This window comes from Manis pentadactyla, chromosome 10 (genome assembly GCF_030020395.1).
Source record: "Manis pentadactyla isolate mManPen7 chromosome 10, mManPen7.hap1, whole genome shotgun sequence".
In the NCBI taxonomy this organism is placed as follows: Eukaryota; Metazoa; Chordata; class Mammalia; order Pholidota; family Manidae; genus Manis; species Manis pentadactyla.
In genome coordinates, this window is record NC_080028.1 from 17,040,590 (window position 1) to 17,061,084 (window position 20,495).

The 20,495-nt window shown below is 34.8% G+C and overlaps 1 protein-coding gene across 5 annotated transcripts in view; it reads right to left on the reverse strand.

Moving 5' to 3' along the window:
* Positions 1-20,495, reverse strand: part of HCFC2 (host cell factor C2) — a 71,220-nt gene that overhangs the window by 5,259 nt on the left and 45,466 nt on the right. Inside the window, exons 13-17 of one of the 5 annotated variants that reach the window (XM_036891031.2) lie at positions 19,556-19,693; positions 15,499-15,684; positions 14,627-14,912; positions 10,961-11,006; positions 6,268-10,348 (exon numbers count right to left, since the gene is read on the reverse strand). In XM_036891031.2, the coding sequence (XP_036746926.1) occupies positions 10,972-11,006; positions 14,627-14,912; positions 15,499-15,684; positions 19,556-19,693 (645 nt within the window). In that variant the 3' untranslated portion in view covers positions 6,268-10,348; positions 10,961-10,971. Of the gene's footprint in view, positions 1-6,267; positions 11,007-11,343; positions 14,913-15,498; positions 15,685-19,555; positions 19,694-20,495 lie in introns of those variants that run through there. The other 4 variants (XM_036891029.2, XM_036891030.2, XM_036891028.2 and 1 more) reach the window with 4 other exon arrangements.

A 20,495-nucleotide genomic window follows, 5' to 3' on the forward strand; every position in this document is an offset into this window, starting at 1 on the left:
AGTCCTAGTGCTCTTGAAATGGTGCCCCTTTCATTTTTTGTATGATTTTTCCAAAGCATTATCTTCAATACTATACAGTATCCTCTCCTCTTTCAGAAGAGGAGTTTTATAGTCTGATAGTAAATGTCCTCATTTAACCTTTTTAATTGAAACATCTAGTTTCCTATCATGCTATGGAAACCAAGAATGTCAGACATCATTGTGTGACTACAGACCTTTTTTTGCATGCGTGAGTGAATGAAATGGAGAATAGAGTGAGTGCTATGAATGGTGTGAAACAGAAGCTGCCAACTTCTAGTGTGCTGTCCTAATTTTGCAATAAACTAAACTTAGATAATGTAACTTTGTATAATGTAATAGTATGTACTTGGGTTGTTCCTTTTCAAAAGTAGGATTTGTATTTTCTTAATTCTTTTTGGTGATACAAACATGGGTGTTGTGCTGTTTTTTTTGTTTTGTTTTATTTTAATCAACATTTGGTATTGTATAGTTGGCCCCAAAGGCAGTTGGAGTGACACTCAAATTTATAAGGTAGAAGCAATTACAAGAAGATGATACAGGCTGAAAGGAACTTTACTTTGCCAGAAGGAACCTCTGGGGGCTTATTTGGGCTAATCTGAGGTTAATAACTCCTCAATACATTCTCATTTATAAAGTAATCTTCACTACAGAAAAAACTCCAATAGGCAAAAAAAAGGGGGGGGAGGGGTAGTGGTTAAGTAAAAATCAACCGTTATCCTACTATGTTGAAATGTTTTGGTAAATATCATTTGTCCTTTTACTTTGCTAAATATGTATATTTTTATAAAAATGGGCTCATACTTCCATACTGTTTTATAACTTGCTTTTTTTCACTTAATATACTGTGAACATCTTTCCTGGGTCCTTACATAGTCTTCTCTTTTTATTCATTTATTATTCTGTTATATGGCTGAACCATAATTTATTTAATCCCCAATTAGGCATTCTGACTATATACATCTTTTCATTGAGATAACACTTAACTGAACCTGTATACATCCACAACTGTTTTCTTAAATTCTTAGAAGTAAATTTCTGGGTTAACATACATACAAAATTTTAAGGCTTTTGATACTTTTATCTAAATGCAAGTCATGGACTCATCTGAGTAGGACTGGTTTGAATATGGGTGGAATGACCACTTGGTGGCAATCAATCTCTTCAGGTTTGAGGATAACTTTATTATCATAATTTTTGTTGTTCTGGTTACAATGCTTTTATGCTTATACAGTGCTGGTTACTATTTCTTAAATACCTTCCATTTGATCAAGGCAGTTTGTAACTGATAAAAACACTTGGTTTTTGGTTATCAGACTCTTCCTCTAAAATTAAAGATTGGGTTATGTTTAAGAATCAAGATAAAAAGGAATTTGGACAACTTTAAAATTTATATCAATATATAGCAATTCAGAAAATAATTCTCTGAATGTAATAATTTGCTGGCAGTACTGACTTAGAACTGGGTCAAATCAGGCCAACTTTGGGTTATGTGGCCTTCATACTGGAAGGACACTGGCATTGTGCATGCATCAGATACAGTCTGTTGGCCTGTGCTGCATTTAGTTGAAGTCATGTTTTCTTCCCCCCAGAATTTAAGTATATAAGCTCTTATATTAACCTAAAAGTATTTTTTAAACAACTTTGTATTTATTATTTTAATGAGTATCTAAGAGAGAAATGGGCTTCAGTTACTTAGGGACTTTAGTGGCCTCTGTTCATCCCCTCACTACCTCATTATAGTGAAGATGCTTTAGGCCAGAGATAATTTTTTTTTTAATGCTACCTTCCTAATGTCATATACTTGGATGATGATGTTTTAAGCTATTTGTATTTATTTTTCTCCTACAGTGTAGTATCTATGCAATATTTTACTTTCTTCAAAAACATGCCTTATTGAATATTTTCTGGACTGCCTTAGTGGACTAAAGGAATACGAGTTACCTTTAATAGTGGTAACTGAACATAGTTATGAGGGCCCAACTACAAGGATGTCAACAGCAGTATCATTTAGGTGTGAAAAATGGTGGGGGGGAGCTTTCTACCATTTGCTAGAAATGAAATATTGCAGGGCAGGTTTCTTTTTAAAAAAACGTCTAGGGGAAAGTTGTTACTTAACCAATAGTCCAAAACAAGACAATGTTTGTTACTTCATGTAGTAAAATATACTTTGAAGTCGGTCAAATAAGTGATATTAGGTAAGATCTAAACCAAATGCTAGTCTATTTTTAAATATCTTTTTGGTCTCCCTAAATCAAGTTTTTTATAAATTAGTTTATGTAATTATATATATATATATAGACTTTAAACTCATATTAAACCATATAACGTGCACATGAGTAAAAAACAGAACTTTGGTTTTCAAGCAGCTGTAGTATACTATCTAAAAATACTCAGCTTTCATTTACGGTTTCTTTCAGAGCTGGAAATCTTTGCTCACTTCACCACATTTAGCTTCCTCTTGCTCACTGTTCTCCTACCATCCTGTGATCTCTTGGGTCCTTGTGCCATGTTCTTTGTCTTCTGCCCCCCTGCCATGGCCTTAAACACATATACTTCTGCTTAGTACATTCTTTCTCTTCTGCCTGGCTAAGTCCCACTCCTCCCCTTCAGGTCTCAGCTTAACCTTTACTGGGGAAGTCTTTTAAAATTTTCGTAAAAACTTTGTACTAATCACCAAATAAATACAGAAAATAGTACCACTCAAAACTGAATAGGTTTGTACACAGCCCATATGCTAGTTGCTACAGCACCTTAGATACTTCTTTTAAGTCTATGCTGCTTTTTATATCTGATCTTAAAACCATCAGGCAGAATTCCTTCAAATCACTGGCCAGATGGCATTCGGATAGATTCATTTCTCTGGCTTCTGACCATCAGCTTTCATGACACAAGCTTGCCTAATAATAGTTCCAACTTACCCTGACCTTATTCCAGAGACAGTTTTCTTTTTCACTGTGTATTAAGTAGATACCTGTGCAAGGTAGTGTACTGTAAGAATTCCTTTGCTAAGGTTAATGCCAGTAAGTGTGCCAGATAGTTAGTAAAATATGTGCTGGCTTCTTGTAGAAACCTAATGGCCATGTATTAGTTTTAGGGATGGAAATTATAAGTTGATAGGTAATTCCTCCATTTTCCACAAAAACACTTTAGCTTTAAAAATTCTGACACTAACAGCATAAACTTTTACCTCTTTAAGCTGTAACTTAAGCCTGCCTAAGAGTGAACAGTAACAGTTTTGTGCCTTTTGCATCTGTTTTCCGGGGCTCAATTTCAGAGTATATCTGAATGAAAGGTATTTCTGAACATTGAATACTGGGTGATTGATTGAAAACAAGTTGCTAAGCAAAGAGAAGCCATAACAGACAGTGCCTTTAGCTAGGACAGGAATGCCAAGAGGGCTCATTCATGCATACATAATGCCTAATATTAGGTTTACAAGAAACCAAATCCAAACCTTTCTTTGAGACCGAAGCAGTCACTAATCAAAGAACGTATGGGAGCCATTCCTTCCTTTGGAGGAGGAGCGTAACTTTAAAAAAATGGCTGCTTTTGTACATTTCCAACCTTGCAAGTAGCAGCCCCCATACCATAAATAACTGCTATCTTGCAGGACAGTGCAAAGAAGAGAAGTAGGTATCCTAATTTAGACTTTATTTCCACGAGTAAGGCCCTAGTCTAGATATCTGCAGTAACTCCTGGTTGAACAAAAAACAATGCTAAATAAAATACAAGAAACAATGTAAAGTAATATTAAATAATACAAAATATATTTTTAAATGTATCACTGAGTTGACATGAAAGTAAGGCATCTGAAAAACTCCAGAAGTTGTGAAAACAGGAAGCCTGTGAGGTAAACAGCACAAGTCGGCTTTTGCTCAAGAGTTCCTTGGAACTCGAGACCATGGGCTGGAGGCTCCCCTCAGCTGGAGGCTGGTAGGGCCGCTGCAGAGAAGTGGGCAGCAGGGAACCTTGCCTACCGGTTGGTGCTGGGTGAAGTGGAATAAATCGCCACTACCCTCAAATTCATAGACATCGGCCAGCCCTCAAGGTGTGTGAACTGAAATGACAGCACCTTCAAGCCGGTAAGAGCACTCTCTGTTTGGTAGCTCCTGGGTGTCTGGCAGAGCAAACAAATTCAAGGATCGCAATTGCAGTCCATACTTCAAATAATTCCTACGTCCCAAGAAAAGTAAGTTTAAAACATCACAAAACTCCAGGGAGAATGGCACCATGAGTGAAACAGTACAGTTTATACACAACAGACGGTACAATCATCCCCAAAGACCCAGTATTGGTATCAATACAGGATAAATTAATGATGTGTAAAGAAAAGAACAGAAGCATGTAAGGTATGAGTTAAGGAGCAAAAGATTACACAGAATAAATGAGATTTGTAAACTGAACAATTCTTAAAATGTATATAATTGAAAATAAAGACCCAAGAGGAGGAGGAAAAAGACCAAAAAAGTGAAAAATGAAAGCCAAGGCAAGAAGAGGGGATGGACAAAAAAAAAACATGATTAGGATCTAGATCTAGAGCTAAGTCCAACTTACATTTGTAATCACCATAGACATAAATGTACAAAACTATCCACTTTAGTACAAGATTTTCTTTGGCCTTATCTTTTAAGTGTGTCTCCTGCAAACTCAAAGTCAGAGATCTATGATATTCAGATAACTAACCAAAATACTGCTTTAGTAAGTAACAACAAAAAGATGAAGCCAACAGACATTCATAGAGGTACAGTGACTACAGTTATAAAGAGTTCAATTCACCAGGGAAGATAGAAAATTCTAAATTAATATGCATCTACTGAAGCCAAAAGTTAAAGCAAATACATTCTCAAAAGAAACTGAGAAATCAACTTAGGTCTTGAGACTCTTCAGTAAATAAGAAATCAAGTATAAGGTACATCAGTTAAGAGAAGATGTGTGTTAGCATAGCTAACAAATTTGATCCAATGAACACTAAACTGGGGGAATACACACTCTTCTCAAGTACACATGGAGCACTTATGAAAATGATTGTATGATCAATCATAAAGCTAGTCTCAAATTTCAGAAAATTGAAATAGCTCATATTCTTTGGCAAAATATTACAAAGATGAAGACAACTTACCCCTAGCATATGAAAATATACTTTAAAAATAACTGAGTTAAATATTCAAACCTCTGGAAGGATCAATCAAGAAAAAAATCAGGCACAAATAAGCTAATAGGAATGAAAAAGTGCCCTAACTACAGATGATTCAGAAACTAAAAAGATAGAAAGATATGGACAATTTCATATAAAAAAATATCTTAAGATGAAATGAAAAATTTTGAGAAAAATTTATTAAATTTAACAAACTGACTCAATACATAATCCTAATGATCCTATAAATCCTTAAGGAAATGAAATAGTTAAAAATCTCTTAATGACCAAAAGGTTTTAAAGACTAGTTTCAATTTTCAATTATAAAGTCTTCCAGACAACTCAAAAACTCATTTCATGAGGTTAATATAACCTTGATACTGAAACCAGACAATGACAAGACATAAAAGGAGTATTATAAACTGATTTTGCTCATGAACATAGAAGCAAAAGTCTTAAACAAAATATTGCAAATTAAGTCCTGCAATGTATTAAAACACACACAACATGACCACTTTTGGTTCATCCTAGGAATTAGAGGTTGATTCAGTATTAAAAAGTCAACTACCATACTTTAATACATTAATATTAAAAGAAAAAACCATTTGAATAGAGGAAAAAAGCATTCAATAAAAGTCAACATCCACTCATAATAAAACTACTAGCAAACTAGAAAGAGAATCTCCTAATGTGATAAAGGCCGTTTATGGAAAAAAAAAAAGCTGAACTGAAAGTTAACACAGTCCCTTTAAACTGGGAGATTTTAAGACAAGGATGTTCACTATCAGTACTTTTCAACATTGTACTACAGGGCCTAGCCACTGCAGGAATATAAGAAATTTTTTTAAATGGTAGAAGGATCAGAAATAAAACTTGCACTATTTGCAGATGGTATGGTTATATTAAAAAAAACTCAAAAGGATATCTAGAAATATTATTAGAACTAATAAAATTTTAACAAGGCTGCTGAATCCAAAACCAACACATAGCAACAATATACCCATAATCAGCAAAAACTGGTTAGAATAGAAAGTGTAATTTTAAAAAACTTACCATAGCATCAAAAATAGATAAAACTCCTAGGAAGAAATCTAATATAAGACATGAAGGGCTTTATGGAGAAAAATTATTAAAGTTTATTGAGAGATATTGAAAGAAGACCAAATAAATGGAGAGATACACAGTGTGTTTGGCTAGGAAGACTCATTATTGAAAAAATACCAATTTTCCCCACACTGATCAACAGATTCAATACAATTACAAAAGACAATACACAGACTGGGAGAAGATATATTTACATGTTTAACTGACAAAGGGTTGGTATCCAGACTATATAAAGAAATCATGCTAATCAATGAAAAAAAGACATGTACTAAAGAGAAAAATGGGCAAAAGACATGAACAAATATTTCACAAAGAAACACATTCATATATGGAAAAAAAAACACTCAATTTCATTAGTAACCAGGGATATGCAAATTAAACCCACAGTCAGATACCATATAATCACCATCTGATTGGCAAATATAAAAGATAGTCAACACAAAATACGTGCTGAGATGTGGAGCAGTGACACTCAACCACTGCCGGTGGGAGCGTGAACTGTTACAAATGCTTTAGAAAACCGTTCAGCATGGCCAAGTAAAACCTGCTTCTTAGAGCAGCAGTTTTCATATTTTTGGTCTCAGAACCTCCATAAATTCTCAAAAATTACTGAGAATCCTCAAAAATTACTGAGGACCTCAAAAAGCTATTCTTTATGTGGGTTATATTTATCAATACCATACTAGAAATTACCATATTAGATGTTAAAACATATTTTCAAACAAAAATACACAAGTACACAACACAAGTGATTAGCTGTCAAAGTGATAACATCATCATATATCTGGTATATATTTAAACTCATGAAAAAATGAGAGTGAAAAGGTCAAATAATGTTTTGATATTCTTAGGAAAATAGTTTGTCCTCACAAGTTTCCTGAAAGGGTCTCAGGGATCCTCAGGGATCCTAAAACCACACTTTGAAAACAGCTGCCCAACTCTTGTACATGTGCACCAGGAGACACATACAAGAATACATTCATTCCTCAAATATTTATTGGGCATCTACCATGTGCCAGGTATTGTTCTAGACACTGTAAATATCTACAGACAAAATCAGTCAAAACAGACCGAAGCCCTGCCCACATGGAGCTTACATTGTAGTTAACAAAATGTTCACAACAGCATTCATAATAGCCAAAAACTGAAAATAATCCAAATCTCCATGAACAGAAAAACAGATTAATAAATTGTGGTAGTCATACAATGGAATACTACACAGTGGTGAAAACAAATGAAATACAGTTACATACATAAACATGGATGGGAATCTCAAAAACAATGTCAGAAAAAGTCACAGAAGAATAAAATACAGCATGATACAATTACCATGAAAGTTCAAAAACAAGAAAATCTGAGCAACATATTAGGGGTACATATGTGGACGGTAGAACCATAAATTAAAATATGGGAATTATCAATGAAAAATCCAGAGTTATGTTTACCTTGTGAGGTGTAAGTGGAGGGAAGACAATGGGGGATTCTAGGCATCTGAGAATGTTCTAGTTCTTAAGCTGAAGGTTACATGTGTGATCATTTTACTTGTTTCATAACATTTTAAAAGAAAAAAGATGAGTTATGTAATGCAATTTTAACAAAGGGAGAACATCTCCCAATATTTCAGCCACTGCTATACATTGTAAATCAGCCAATAATTGTATCTGGTGGGGAAGAAATACATGATAATATGAAAAAATGAATGTGTATGGGGCAATTCCTCACAAAGGTTAACTAGGTTCCCATAGGGCCAGGATCCAATGAGATGTATTGTAGTACTCTCTGCCAAGTTGGCCCAGAGTTATGGGAATGATTCTGGTTAATTGATAACTTTGTTCGTTGGGTATAATTATTTGTATAAAGCAGAGAATGGTATGATAAGTGATGCAATCCCAAAATAAACTGACAAAGACAACCATCTCTCTCTATTTTCAAAGTACAAATTCCCTTTGGCACATTCTCCTGATAATGCATTAAGGGTTAAGTAATCCAAAATACAGAAAGTGCATGGTAGCTATTGATTGTTTTGCCACATCGATCAGTAACAGGTGTCAGGTTGGTCACACAAATTTAACAATTTTGTAATCACATCTTTGCCAAGGCCATGGCTGGCGATGCCATTTTGCAGATCAAACAAGACACAGTTAGAGTACAATTTCTCCTGACTGAGGGAATTAGCTATAAACTTTGTTATATAATTTTAAATTTCGAGGAAAAAATAATCTTGAAATATTCAATTTGTTCCCTATAGCCAAACAGGGCAGGCTAAAAGAGGTAGACCAGGCCCAGCAGCAAAAGGCCCGAAACCCATTCCCAGGAAATGAGGAAGTAGAAAGTATGTTCTCCAGGTCCTCTCTGCCCAACTGGGTCCAACACAGGAGTGCCAACTCACCAGAAAGTTCCAGCTATTACTGTAGTTACTAAAAAAGTCTCAGGCAGCTACAGGACCCACTATTTAAGCTAGAATGGGTACTGCCACCAGGGGGTGCTAAACTGCAACAGGTAGCAGGATGATTTTGGATCAAGCAGTTAGTTCGACCTTCAGACTGCCTACTCTTCTCCACGCTATGCTGCCGTCAGTGGCACACTCACCCTTCGTTCTATCCTGTAGTTCTTTCCTCCTTCTCCAATAAGAAATAGAGAAATTAGGAGGGAACCTTCTCAAGTTCTTAGGGAACTTGTACTCTCTCCAGATAGGAGAAGAATGGACAATACTTTTGGTCAACTCTGACATTTTTTGGACCATGATTTACTAGTGGACAATGTTTCTCTATGTTCAAAAGCAAATACCAGTTGCTACCTTTTATTTTTAACCTGTATATGCTCAGACACAAAGGATTTTCCTTGTGCCTTCCTCCATTCTCATGCTGAGGAATGATGTATCCTTTAGCTTCTTGTCTCTGGGTAGTAAGGACAGCAGGAAGGGGGAGTAGACAAGATGGGGGCAGTGGTGGGGGGCTTCCTTCACTGATATGCCACCAGTTCATACTTTTGGCACTTTAATTATCTGTGGGGGTTATATGTAAACACCCTGACATTTCTGCATACTCTGCAAAGTCTTTTTGTTGAACCAGCAAAAACAAGTCAGGAAATAATGGAATCCTGCTGCTGCCTTCACGGCCACCTACCTATGGCTTCCTAGCTTTCTCTCTATCCGAGGCTATAGGCTTCATAACCCTATATTCTCAAGACTTCTGAATTTGAGGTACTGGCATCAGTGGCAGTCAGACTGCAAATCTGATGACAGTATCAGGCCCTTACTCAATTCAGTTTATCCAAGATACCAAACACACAAAAAACCTCATTCTCAGTTTCAGATGATATTGTTGAGATTAACAGTTCAACAACTATGGACATTTTCCTGATTCTGGGTTCTGCAAAGGACAGAAAACAAGCAAATAGATACTAATAAGACATAGAAATCTATTTTGAATAAAGAGGCTGGTATCCTTGGATTTTACAGCCTTTTCTTTCTTCATTCCGTTTATAGAATATTCTTTCTCCCCAGAATGTTACAATTCATGTTTCTCCAGGCATGATTTAAAAAAAAGCTTTTTCCTGACTTACAGAAATCTGTAAGTACAGGAACTGCAACTATAACTGGGAAATGTGGAAGGGAAGTGTACCAATGTCCTCTTGTTTTCTAGTAGTGTAAGAATCCTTGGTACTAGTCAGTTCAGAGGTGACAACAGTGACCTGAGAGAGGTAACAGAAGCCAGTCCAGTGGTTCTAACGCTGCTGGTTCTGGCTCCTCCAGCAATTCCCAGGGCTTAGATATTAAATGGGTAGGTAGTTTTTCCTAATGTTAGAAATTGGTTTTTCCTAACATTAGAAAATGTAACATTTTTCTAATGTTAATTGACCATGACTCTCCTATATGGAAATCAGAGAGATTAATTTCGGAAATATTTTTAGCTCACTTTCCAGGATCATCCAATGTTAGAAATCATAATCCAACAATCTTGCTAAATGCTCAGATCTTTTTAGATTAAAGATTTCCTCTTGAGATCTTTACATACCTGTATTAAAGCCCTTTTAGCCTAGTAAATATGTGACACATCCCTTATGAATTCCAGAACTTCTCTTAGGAACCTAAGTAAGAAAAGGGTAGGATGAGACAAAGCTGGAGTTTGTATTTCCTCCAGTTTATTAAATTGGCTAAAATCTCTTTCCCTTTCAAAGCCTCCCTCCCATTTCTGACCCCAATTTGAGAGGGGGAATAAGAACATGGAGAGATGTTAAAGGTGAAAATTTTCTTTAATCATTTGTTTAAAATATTTAAGTACCAGCTAAGTGGCTGATATGAAAGAGATATGAAGATCCAGTCTCTGCCTCAAAGACCTGCCAGAGGGAGAAGAACAAGGCTAACAAAAAAGGGCAAAGGGTCTTCAGGCTGCTGTGACCGAAGATTTAACAAAGGACTGTGGGGGCACAAAAAGAAGGGGTCAAATCTACCTGGAAATGGAGTATGTCAGGAAAGGCATCATCAGATTGGCAACATTTGACCTTAATTTTGAAAAAACGAATGGCAACTGGTGGGAGTGGAGAAGAGGACTGCAGACAGGAGGACTACATAAAGAAAGAGCACAGTACTACTTCTAAGAACATGTGAAAGCATCAGCCAGTTGTTAAAAATTTCAAAAGACAAGATTAAGTACAATGGAAGAATTCACTGGGTTTGGGAAATGAGAAGTTATCACTGACCTTTGCTAGCATCATTTTGATAGAGTAGCAGTATAGAAGCCTGGCTCTGTGAATTAAAATCAGTAAAAAGCATAAAGAAAAAAACATAAGAGTAAATAGACAAAGAAGAGGTGACAAATCCAGACTGTTTCTAGTAGCCATTTGCCTTCTTTACTTTAAAGCATACTAGTTCAGCTACAATAAGGGTTAACATAGGCTTTACATTTCTGTAAGAAAATGACTCCCCAAAACAATCCACTAATTTAAAAACAAATTTCTAGACACAATCCATTCTTTATGAGGCTCCTATATTAAGTGAATTATAGAAAATCAACATTTCTATAGATTTACTCTGCCATCACTAATTTTCTTTTCATGTAGTTCAAAATAAATAACACCTGTAATTGGTTATAGTACAAAAGGTGCTTTATTTTACATATCATTGGTATACAATACATAAAACTGCCTGAAATCAGTCTTCAAAAACATAACTATTAGCTTTACCTTAAATGGCCAAAGACCAAGTCTGTTTTGCAACCTACTTCATTGGTGATCAGATGACTACAATAATTTTAAATACTAATAATCTCTTCATATCCAAAGTTACAAATAATTTTCTGCTACAAGTGCTGCAATTTTTAAATTAAAAATATCTTCAGTTAAAGTAGACCATATCTCTAACCAGAACAACTCTTTCCTAGTCTATAAGCATTTGAAATGATGGATCAACAGTTTCACCTTCTTATACATGACTATATTTATCTAATTGGGTTATAGGACAGGGGGCCTCATACATGCAATCAGATTATTTGTTTTGCTTTTTAATGCAAATAAAACTGAGTTTATAATATCCTATTTCTAGTTAAGCTGCCCAGTTTACTAAACTAAAATGAAGCCAATACAATATTTTAGAAAACATAATTCTAAGAGCATGCAACATCAAAATCTTTTACTGCATATGTGAACCAAAGTTGCAGAGCCCAGGAAGAGGACTGTGACCAAAAGGCTTGTATATCTGAATTGCTTATCCAGCTGGGAGGAGTGAAGAAAGTAATTTAATTCAGTGTAAATCCTCTTCTGAAAGATACGGCATGATATAGCCCACTGCTACTCAAAAGGATCTTCACTTAGAAAATGTGCAAATCATAAGAACCTAAATGCACGTCTCCTGCTATCTTCCCCAATTCGTTCTGTTCTTGAACACACCAGCTCAAAGATCTCTCACCTACTAATACCAAAGCAACAGAGATTTCTTAATGGTATCTTTCAGTTACTAATCACTTATCAGAGAGATAAATGTGACTGATGCTTAATGTACAAATGCCAAAAAAAGGTAACAGAATCTGGGCTAATTCTCATAGTAAAAACATTTGTTATTTTTAAAAATCCCTTGGTGTAGAAACACTGCCTTACTCTTTAGAAAATAAGACATATGTTAGAACCACAGGTTTATATTCACCTCCTGGTCTAGAATAGTATAGAGTTTTAAGCAAAGTAAACTAAGCCAAATACTAAATACATATAAATGTGCAGATTCAAACAAATATTCTACTCTTTGCTTAAAGTCAACTTATTCCTTGTCATTAGGAGAAGTGCTTCATGATGCAAACTGTTAATTAATGAAGAGAATAAGGGACTAAAAGCCAGACTTTTTCTATTAAAGCAAAGAGATCATTAAAATAATTGGGCTTGAAAAATATAGTTACTATAACTTTCCATTCTTACCCTTTTTATAACTAAACACACACATACACACAACAACCCTAGCATTTAATATGTGCAAAATTGCTTACCATTTATTTTAACTTTGGTTAAGTATTTGTTTAGCCTATATCAGACATATTATGGAAGCTATATAAATGATTACAAACACAATAATGAGGTAAGTTAAAATTCTACTGGTGCAAAAAGCAAGCATATGCCAAAAGCAAAGCATATGAGTTAAACAAATGCAAAATGAAAGCTCTCAGCAAGGGAGGTGCTGGGATAACAAACCAGAAAAGCTCCTTGTAAACATTGTTCGTAAAGTATTCATTTAAAGATTAAGGATTCATACAGCCACAAAAAAGGTATTCTAACACCATAGTAGTGCATTTATTTTACCTTTAGAGTTTGGAAATCACTCATTACGTGTCTAACAGTTTGCATATTTTCTTCAAGAGAAACTTAATTAGTGAGACACATTAATTACAAACACTGTAGTATAAAAATCCCAATTCTTTACAAAAATTATATATTAAAATATTCTATACACTTTAAATTAAGAACTGGAACATACATATATATCAATTCTGCACAATTAAATCCATCTTTGCTGGGAGTATTATACATGAAGTTTGAGGACATAGCTACTCAGTCAACCTAAACTGGCATAAGGTTACACAGTATAAAAAGCTAAGACCTATGTCCCTGCAGTTACTGCAGCTCTTAGCTTGAAATATCTTTTCTGCAATTATTTTATTGCTCTGTATATTCATTCCAGATTTGAATAGGCAGTGGAACTATGAAATTTCTAAAAGGTTTAAAACAAGTTACCTGTAGCAGAGTATCCATAATGCCTATCTGCATCTTTAAGGTTGTAATGGAACCTGAGTAAGCTGTCTAATGCTTATATTTCAGTTGTAAAAAAGTTTATACAATTTCAAGGTAAAAACAATGCAAAAATAAACATTTGGAGCATTTACAAAAATCTTACAAATGTTTAAAACACTATTTCAAAACGTGTGTCCTTTAAGGTGCTTCTTTCTTTCTGCAATAAGGAGAACATGTACTTTAATTTTGAATTTTAAATTATGAATGTTTTAGTTTCAGCAAAAACAAAGTTACAGCCATTAAGACAAATGTTAAAATGTTTAAAGATACACTTCCTTCTGATGAAAACACAGAATTTTAGTACTGAAAGGGACCCTAAGAATAAATTCTTTTAACTCCCTCATCTATTGATGAGGAAATTGAGGACCAGGTTAAGTTAAGTGCTTTGGCCAAAAATATATTCCAGTATATCAGCCTGGTATGAATCAAGAGAACCCATTATTCTTTTTGGACATGATTCTTGGAAAATAATAAAAATTCAAAAGCAGAGTTTCTGAACTTGCCTCTTTCTTTTTTTATTTCTTAAGTTCTGTGCTAACTGTAGATAAACAAATAAATGAATTAAATGGCTACTAAAAATTAGTATCACAAATATCATCCAGGAGAAGATAGTTGTTAGAGGACCACAGCTCGTATAGAATAAAGTTAGAGGAAGAACTCAAAGACAGGGCCTTTACAATGTAGAGAATATTAACTATATAAGACAGCACAGTGTACAACAGCCAGTTACTAGAATCATCTCAGTAACTCTAGGATGACTGAGTTACATGGTCTTTATAAAAGATATTGGGGTAATAAAGCTTTTTAGCTTTTATCTTAATTTTACTATTTTCTTTTATAAAAGAGCTATAACTGTAAGGAAGAATCCATATACTAATTTTCAGAGAGTCTTTGCTTCTTTTCTATTTTTATTTGGATCTAGAATTAAGCAAATACATTTTAAGAACAACTTACAAACTCAAATTCAAAACTGCTAGCAATACAGAGAGAATACTCTTTTAAATGACAAATCTTCATAACCAGTTACTAATAAATAATCATCACAATAGCTTCAGTTTTAAAAAATTCAATTTAAAGGTGCTTTTTTATTGTTACCTTGAAGCCATCGAACTTGTGTAGCCGGTCCATATCCCTTTTCATTCTTTGCTGATATCCTGAACACAATGGCAGGCCTGGATGTATAATCAATATGGGCATTTGCAAGTTGCCCAGCAGTTACTACACATGATGTCTTAAGACCACAGTAAATCCTCATAAACACAAGCTGACTTGGGTTATCTTGTATTTGTGCTGTGCGAATAGCCAAGTAGGCTGAATATTCCAAAATATTTCCAGAAGGTGAAGTTGGAGGTTCCCAGGAAAGATGGATACCCTCAACATTCTTGAAGAGAGGGGAGGAAAAAATAGGTAAAGATTCTGAAGTTTTCTCTATTATTACTATCTTTAGAACACAAAATGCTGCTTTTTGCTGAAGTAATTGCATTATATGTTAGAATTTTTGTTGCTGATATTGGATCTACAATGTTTAATTCATGCCCACTTTCAAAAACATAACTAGGCCTAAACATCTGCCTGTACTATCCCAAAAAAGGGATTTTTCTTACCAGAAAGCAGACCTTCTCTCCTCTAAGGAGGAGCAGGACCTTAGGATAAAATATAATTCAATTTCATTTGTTCTATTAAAATCCTCCACTAACTTTTCAGTTCCATACAATAGAACAAAGTTAATGTTAAGACACACAGCAAATTTTCTTGAATTCCTGTAATCTGGATGTTATGATACTGCTTAAAATTTGGTCCTTAAAATATCAAGAGTGATTAGCAAAAAGAATTTTTTTTAACTTTTAATCCACCCATTTCAGACATCTCTCATTTCATCAGACATTAACAGAATCTCTAAACTGAGTTTTAGATCATGTACGAAGTTTCAGTAACTTAAATCACCAAGTCTTGACCTGATGTCTCACCTTAGAAATTCTGACTGCAGAAGGAGCTCCAGGAAAACCAGGAATACATGTTTTAAATTCACTGATTTTGCTGAAAGGGCCTATTCCACAACCATTGATGGCAGCAACCCTGAATCTGTATCCTGTGCCTGGAACCAGATCTTGTTTCTTAAGTAAACTGTAGTCAGGCACGTCTGCATTTCCAGACTAAGATGTAATACATGCAAAAGTAAAAAAAAGGGGCAATTAATTATATTTTCATTAAACTACAAAACTTTTAAAGAATGAGTTAAGTTTTAAGGTTTTAATTCACATTAATTTCCCTCTTTCACACATGGAATGAAAACTCAAATAGAAAAGCAATTAAGCCCATAAATTGGTGATTTTTTAATGCATTAGAAAAGTACCCTTTTCAGTTCAGAATCACTGATTACAAAGGTAAATGTGATAAAAACTCTCAACAAAATGGGTATAGAGGGCAAGTACCTCTACATTAAATAAAGGCCATATATGACAAACCCACAACCAACATCATACTTAACAATGAGAAGCTGAAAGCTTTTCCTTTAAGATCGGGAACAAGACAAGGATGCCCACTCTCCCCACTTTTATTCAACATAGTTCTGGAGGTCCTAGCCATGACAATCAGACAAAACAAAGAAATACAAGGCATCCAGATTGGTAAAGAAGAAGTTAAACTGTCCTTGTTTTCAGATTACATGATATTCTACATAAAAAACCCTAAAGAATCCACTCTAAAACTACTAGATCTAATATCTGAATTCATCAAAGTTGCAGGATACAAAATTAATACACAGAAATCTGTTGCATTCCTATACACTAATGATGAACTAGCAGAAAGAGAAATCTGGAAAACAATTACATTCACAATTGCATCAAAAAGAATAAAATTCTTAGGAATAATCCTAACCAAGGAAGTGAAAGACCTACACTCTGAAAACTACAAGACACTCATGAGAGAAATTAAAGAAGATACCAATAAATGGAAACATATGCTGTGCTCATGGACAGGAAGAATTAACACTGTCAAAATTGCCACCCTGCCTAAAACAATCTACAAATTCAATGTAATCCCTATCAAAACACCAGCAGCATTCTTCAATGAACTAGAGCAAATAATTCTAAAATTCATATAGAAGCACAAAAGACCCCGAATAGCCAAAGCAATCCTGAGAAGGAAGAATGAAGCAGGGGGGGATTACACTCCTCGACTTCAAGCTCTACTACAAAGCCTCAGTAGTCAAGACAATTTGGTACTGGCACAAGAATAGACCCACAGACCAATGGAACAGACAAGAGAGCCCAGATATAAACCCAAGCATATATGGTCAATTAATATACAATAAAGGAGCCATGGATATACAATGGGGAAATGAGAGCCTCTTCAACAGCTGGTGTTGGCAAAACTGGACAGCTACATGTAAGAGAATGAAATTGTATTATTGTCTATCACCACACACAAAAGGAAACTCAAAATGGATCAAAGACCTGAATGTAAGTCATGAAACCATAAAACTCTTAGAAAAAAACATAGGCAAAAATCTCTTGGACATAAACATGAGCAACTTTTTCATAAACATATCTCCCCGGACAAGGGAAACAAAAGCAAAAATGAACAAGTGGGACTATATCAAGCTGAAAAGCTTCTGTACAGCAAAGGACACCATCAATAGAACAAAAAGGCATCCTACAGTATGGGAGAATATATTCATAAATGACAGATCCGATAAAGGGTTAATATCCGAAATATATAAAGAACTCAAACACCTCGAAAACCAAAAAGCAAATAACCCTATTAAAAAATGGGCAGAGGATATGAACAGACACTTCTCCAAAGAAGAAATTCAGATGGCCAACAGGCACATGAAAAGATGCTCCCCATCGCTAATCATCAGAGAAATGCAAATTAAAACCACATTGAGATGTCACCTCACACCAGTTAGGATGGCCAACATCTAAAAGACAAACAATAATAAATACTGGTGAGGATGTGGAGAAAGGGGAACCCTCCTACACTGCTGGTGGGAATGTAAACTAGTTTAACCATTGTGGAAAACAGTATGGAGGTTCCTCAAAAACCTCAAAACAGAAATACCATTTGACCCAGGAATTCCACTCCTAGGAATTTACCCTAAGAATGCAGGAGCCCAGTTTCAAAAAGACATATGCACCCCTATGTTTATCACAGCACTATTTACTATAGCCAAGAAATGGAAGCAACCTAAATGTCCATCAGTAGAAGAATGGATAAAGAAGATGTGGTACATATACACAATAGAATATTATTCAGCCATAAGAAGAAAACAAATCCTACCATTTGCAACAACATGGATGGAGCTAGAGGGTATTATGCTTAGTGAAATAAGCCAGGTGGAGAAAGACAAGTATCAAATGATTTCACTCATATGTGGAGTATAAGAACAAAGGAAAAACTGAAGGAACAAAACAGCAGCAGTCTCTCAGAACCCAAGAATGGGTTACCAAAGGGAAAGGGACTGTGGAGGGTGGGTGAGAAGTGAGGGAGAAGGGGAATAAGGGGCATTATGATTAGCACACTTAATGTAGAGGGGTGAACACAGGGAAGGTGGTATAGTACAGAGAAGACATGTAGTGACTCTATAGCATCTTACTACGCTGATGGACAGTGACTGTAATGGGGTATGTGGTGGGGACTTGATAAGGGGTGGAATCTAGTAACATTGTTGCTCATGTGATTGTAGATTAGTGATACCAAAAGAAAAAAAAAAGTAAATGTGTGTCCTGCACATGAAGAGTATGAAGGTAGAAAAAAGACTAACACCTGCTATAAACAAAGTAACAACTATCCCACTTCCAGGTAACTTAACTTGGAGTAGACATTTCAGAAGTTTACTGTCAAATACTCTACCCAGGAACAACACCCTTTGGATACAGGCAAACAAGCTTAACAGAAAATAAATGACTAGCATATAGTATTGATTGTTTTAAAGATTAATACTCAGCAGGAGCTGAGTGTTATATAATTGGACTGCATATTCTGGGTAGGAAGATTGTAACAGTTACAACTTTCAAACAATTTTTACATATTCTTAACTCTCACTATACCACTGTAAGACAGGTAGCATCAATGTATCATCCCATATTTAAGGGAGCTGTGTTATCACCCTTCTACAGATAAAGTTCAACAAATGACATGTCCAAGGTCACACTGTTGAGAGTTAGACTTAATGACTCAAACCCAACTTTATGGGGTCTAAATTTTATGCTTTTTTTCTTTTCAGAAAAAGAGCTACTAGGCCCTTAGATATAGACACTTCCTTACATATGAAATCAAACTATAGTGTCATTACTAACAAATGTGTTAATATATATACAAACATAAATATATCAATACTAACAAATTATTGACCAGGATTTCTATTTTTGTCAAAAACTGGAAGAATTCAATATGAAAAAGGGACACCTTTGGGAAATAATGTTAGAGAAAGTAATATATAATCATAAGTGACATCTTTGATCAAAGTACAGATCTTTGGGAGATTCAAACTGAATATCTATTTCCTTGACAATTCCCTCTCTGAAACAATTACTTCAATATGCTTTGGAGCTTTATCTATTTGTATCATATATATATGAGGTTCTCTTTAGGGGGTTCAGAATCAAGGGAAAATTCCACTGTATTCAACAATCCAGAGGGACTTGAAAGCTTTTGAAATTGTGAAGTCAGCAATCAAAGAAGTTCTCAGTAAGAAAATGTTCCATTCTCTAAAACACACCAGGTAACAAAGTAAGAGATATTTTTAAAAAAATCCTTATATGTACCTGCCAGGCCATATTATTTATGACTCAAAATCGAGCTCAGTGATTATTTAAGAATTTTTAAATGACCTGCTTGTGATATATCTTGTAGAAAGAGCCCTACAAAATACAAGATAACTAAATATATAGAACTCTCAATTACAGATTGTGAACAGATTTCAATTTTCACTCATTCAATTAACTTGAATCAAGGTTACAAAAAACAAATCTCATTCTTAAGGCATAAAGGTCACAGTGCAGAAAATATATCAACAGCTACCTTTGAGATGCTTTGCTTCCCTTTCGGCAGCAAATAAAACTGGCTCACCAAAGCTGTATTATTTTTAAAAATTCCTACGTCACACCACTGTCGTTCTCCTGCTTTCATTGTGGCCACTGGATTTGAAGGAGTCTCTTTCTAATTTCAGAGAAAGAAAAATTTATGAAGACTCTTACTGAGCATATAAGAAATTTCAAGATTTAAAAAATCCATGCAGTGATCTACAAGTAGGTATATGGGTAAACACCACAATATTAATAGCTCATAAGTAAATAAACTCTTAACAGATTAGGTCAACTGACAGTGAAATAGGGATGCCAATTCAAACACAGGAGTGACAGGCATTCTCCAGGTCAGTAGGTCTGTACTATCAACCTAGCTGGAGTTAGCATGCTTTCCAATCAGTGATATGTTAAAATGCCAGCTGTTTCATAGAACATTGTCATTTCAGAGACTTTCTTGAAAAATGTAATCCCCTTAGTGTGACATTACAACTTGCTCCAAAAGGAACAAATAAGGAAAAATTCATTCCAAGCTGGCTTATTTCTAGATTCAAAAACAACTAGCAGAAATTGAGTGATCTTTGCACTTGAAATACCTGTGATTCTCCAAACCTAAAAGGAGAAAAAATGTTCAAAACTAAAATGCAATTTGAATATACTTTTGATAAACTAAAGAGGAGCAGATTAAACAGTTTTATATTTTTTACCTTGCTTTAATAAAAACAGACTTCCTCTACCTTAAGCTACTTTTAGTGATAAGTGAATTATACTTATCCCTGGAACTAACCTTTTTAAGCCATCTTCTTTATAAATGAGACACTGTTTCCAGAAGCTCAAAACAAATGTGCACTTCAGTTATTTATTTCTGTCTTAAATATATAACAGCAGAGGTACATGCTTATAATTCACATTATTTGTTATTTAGGCTATCACACATG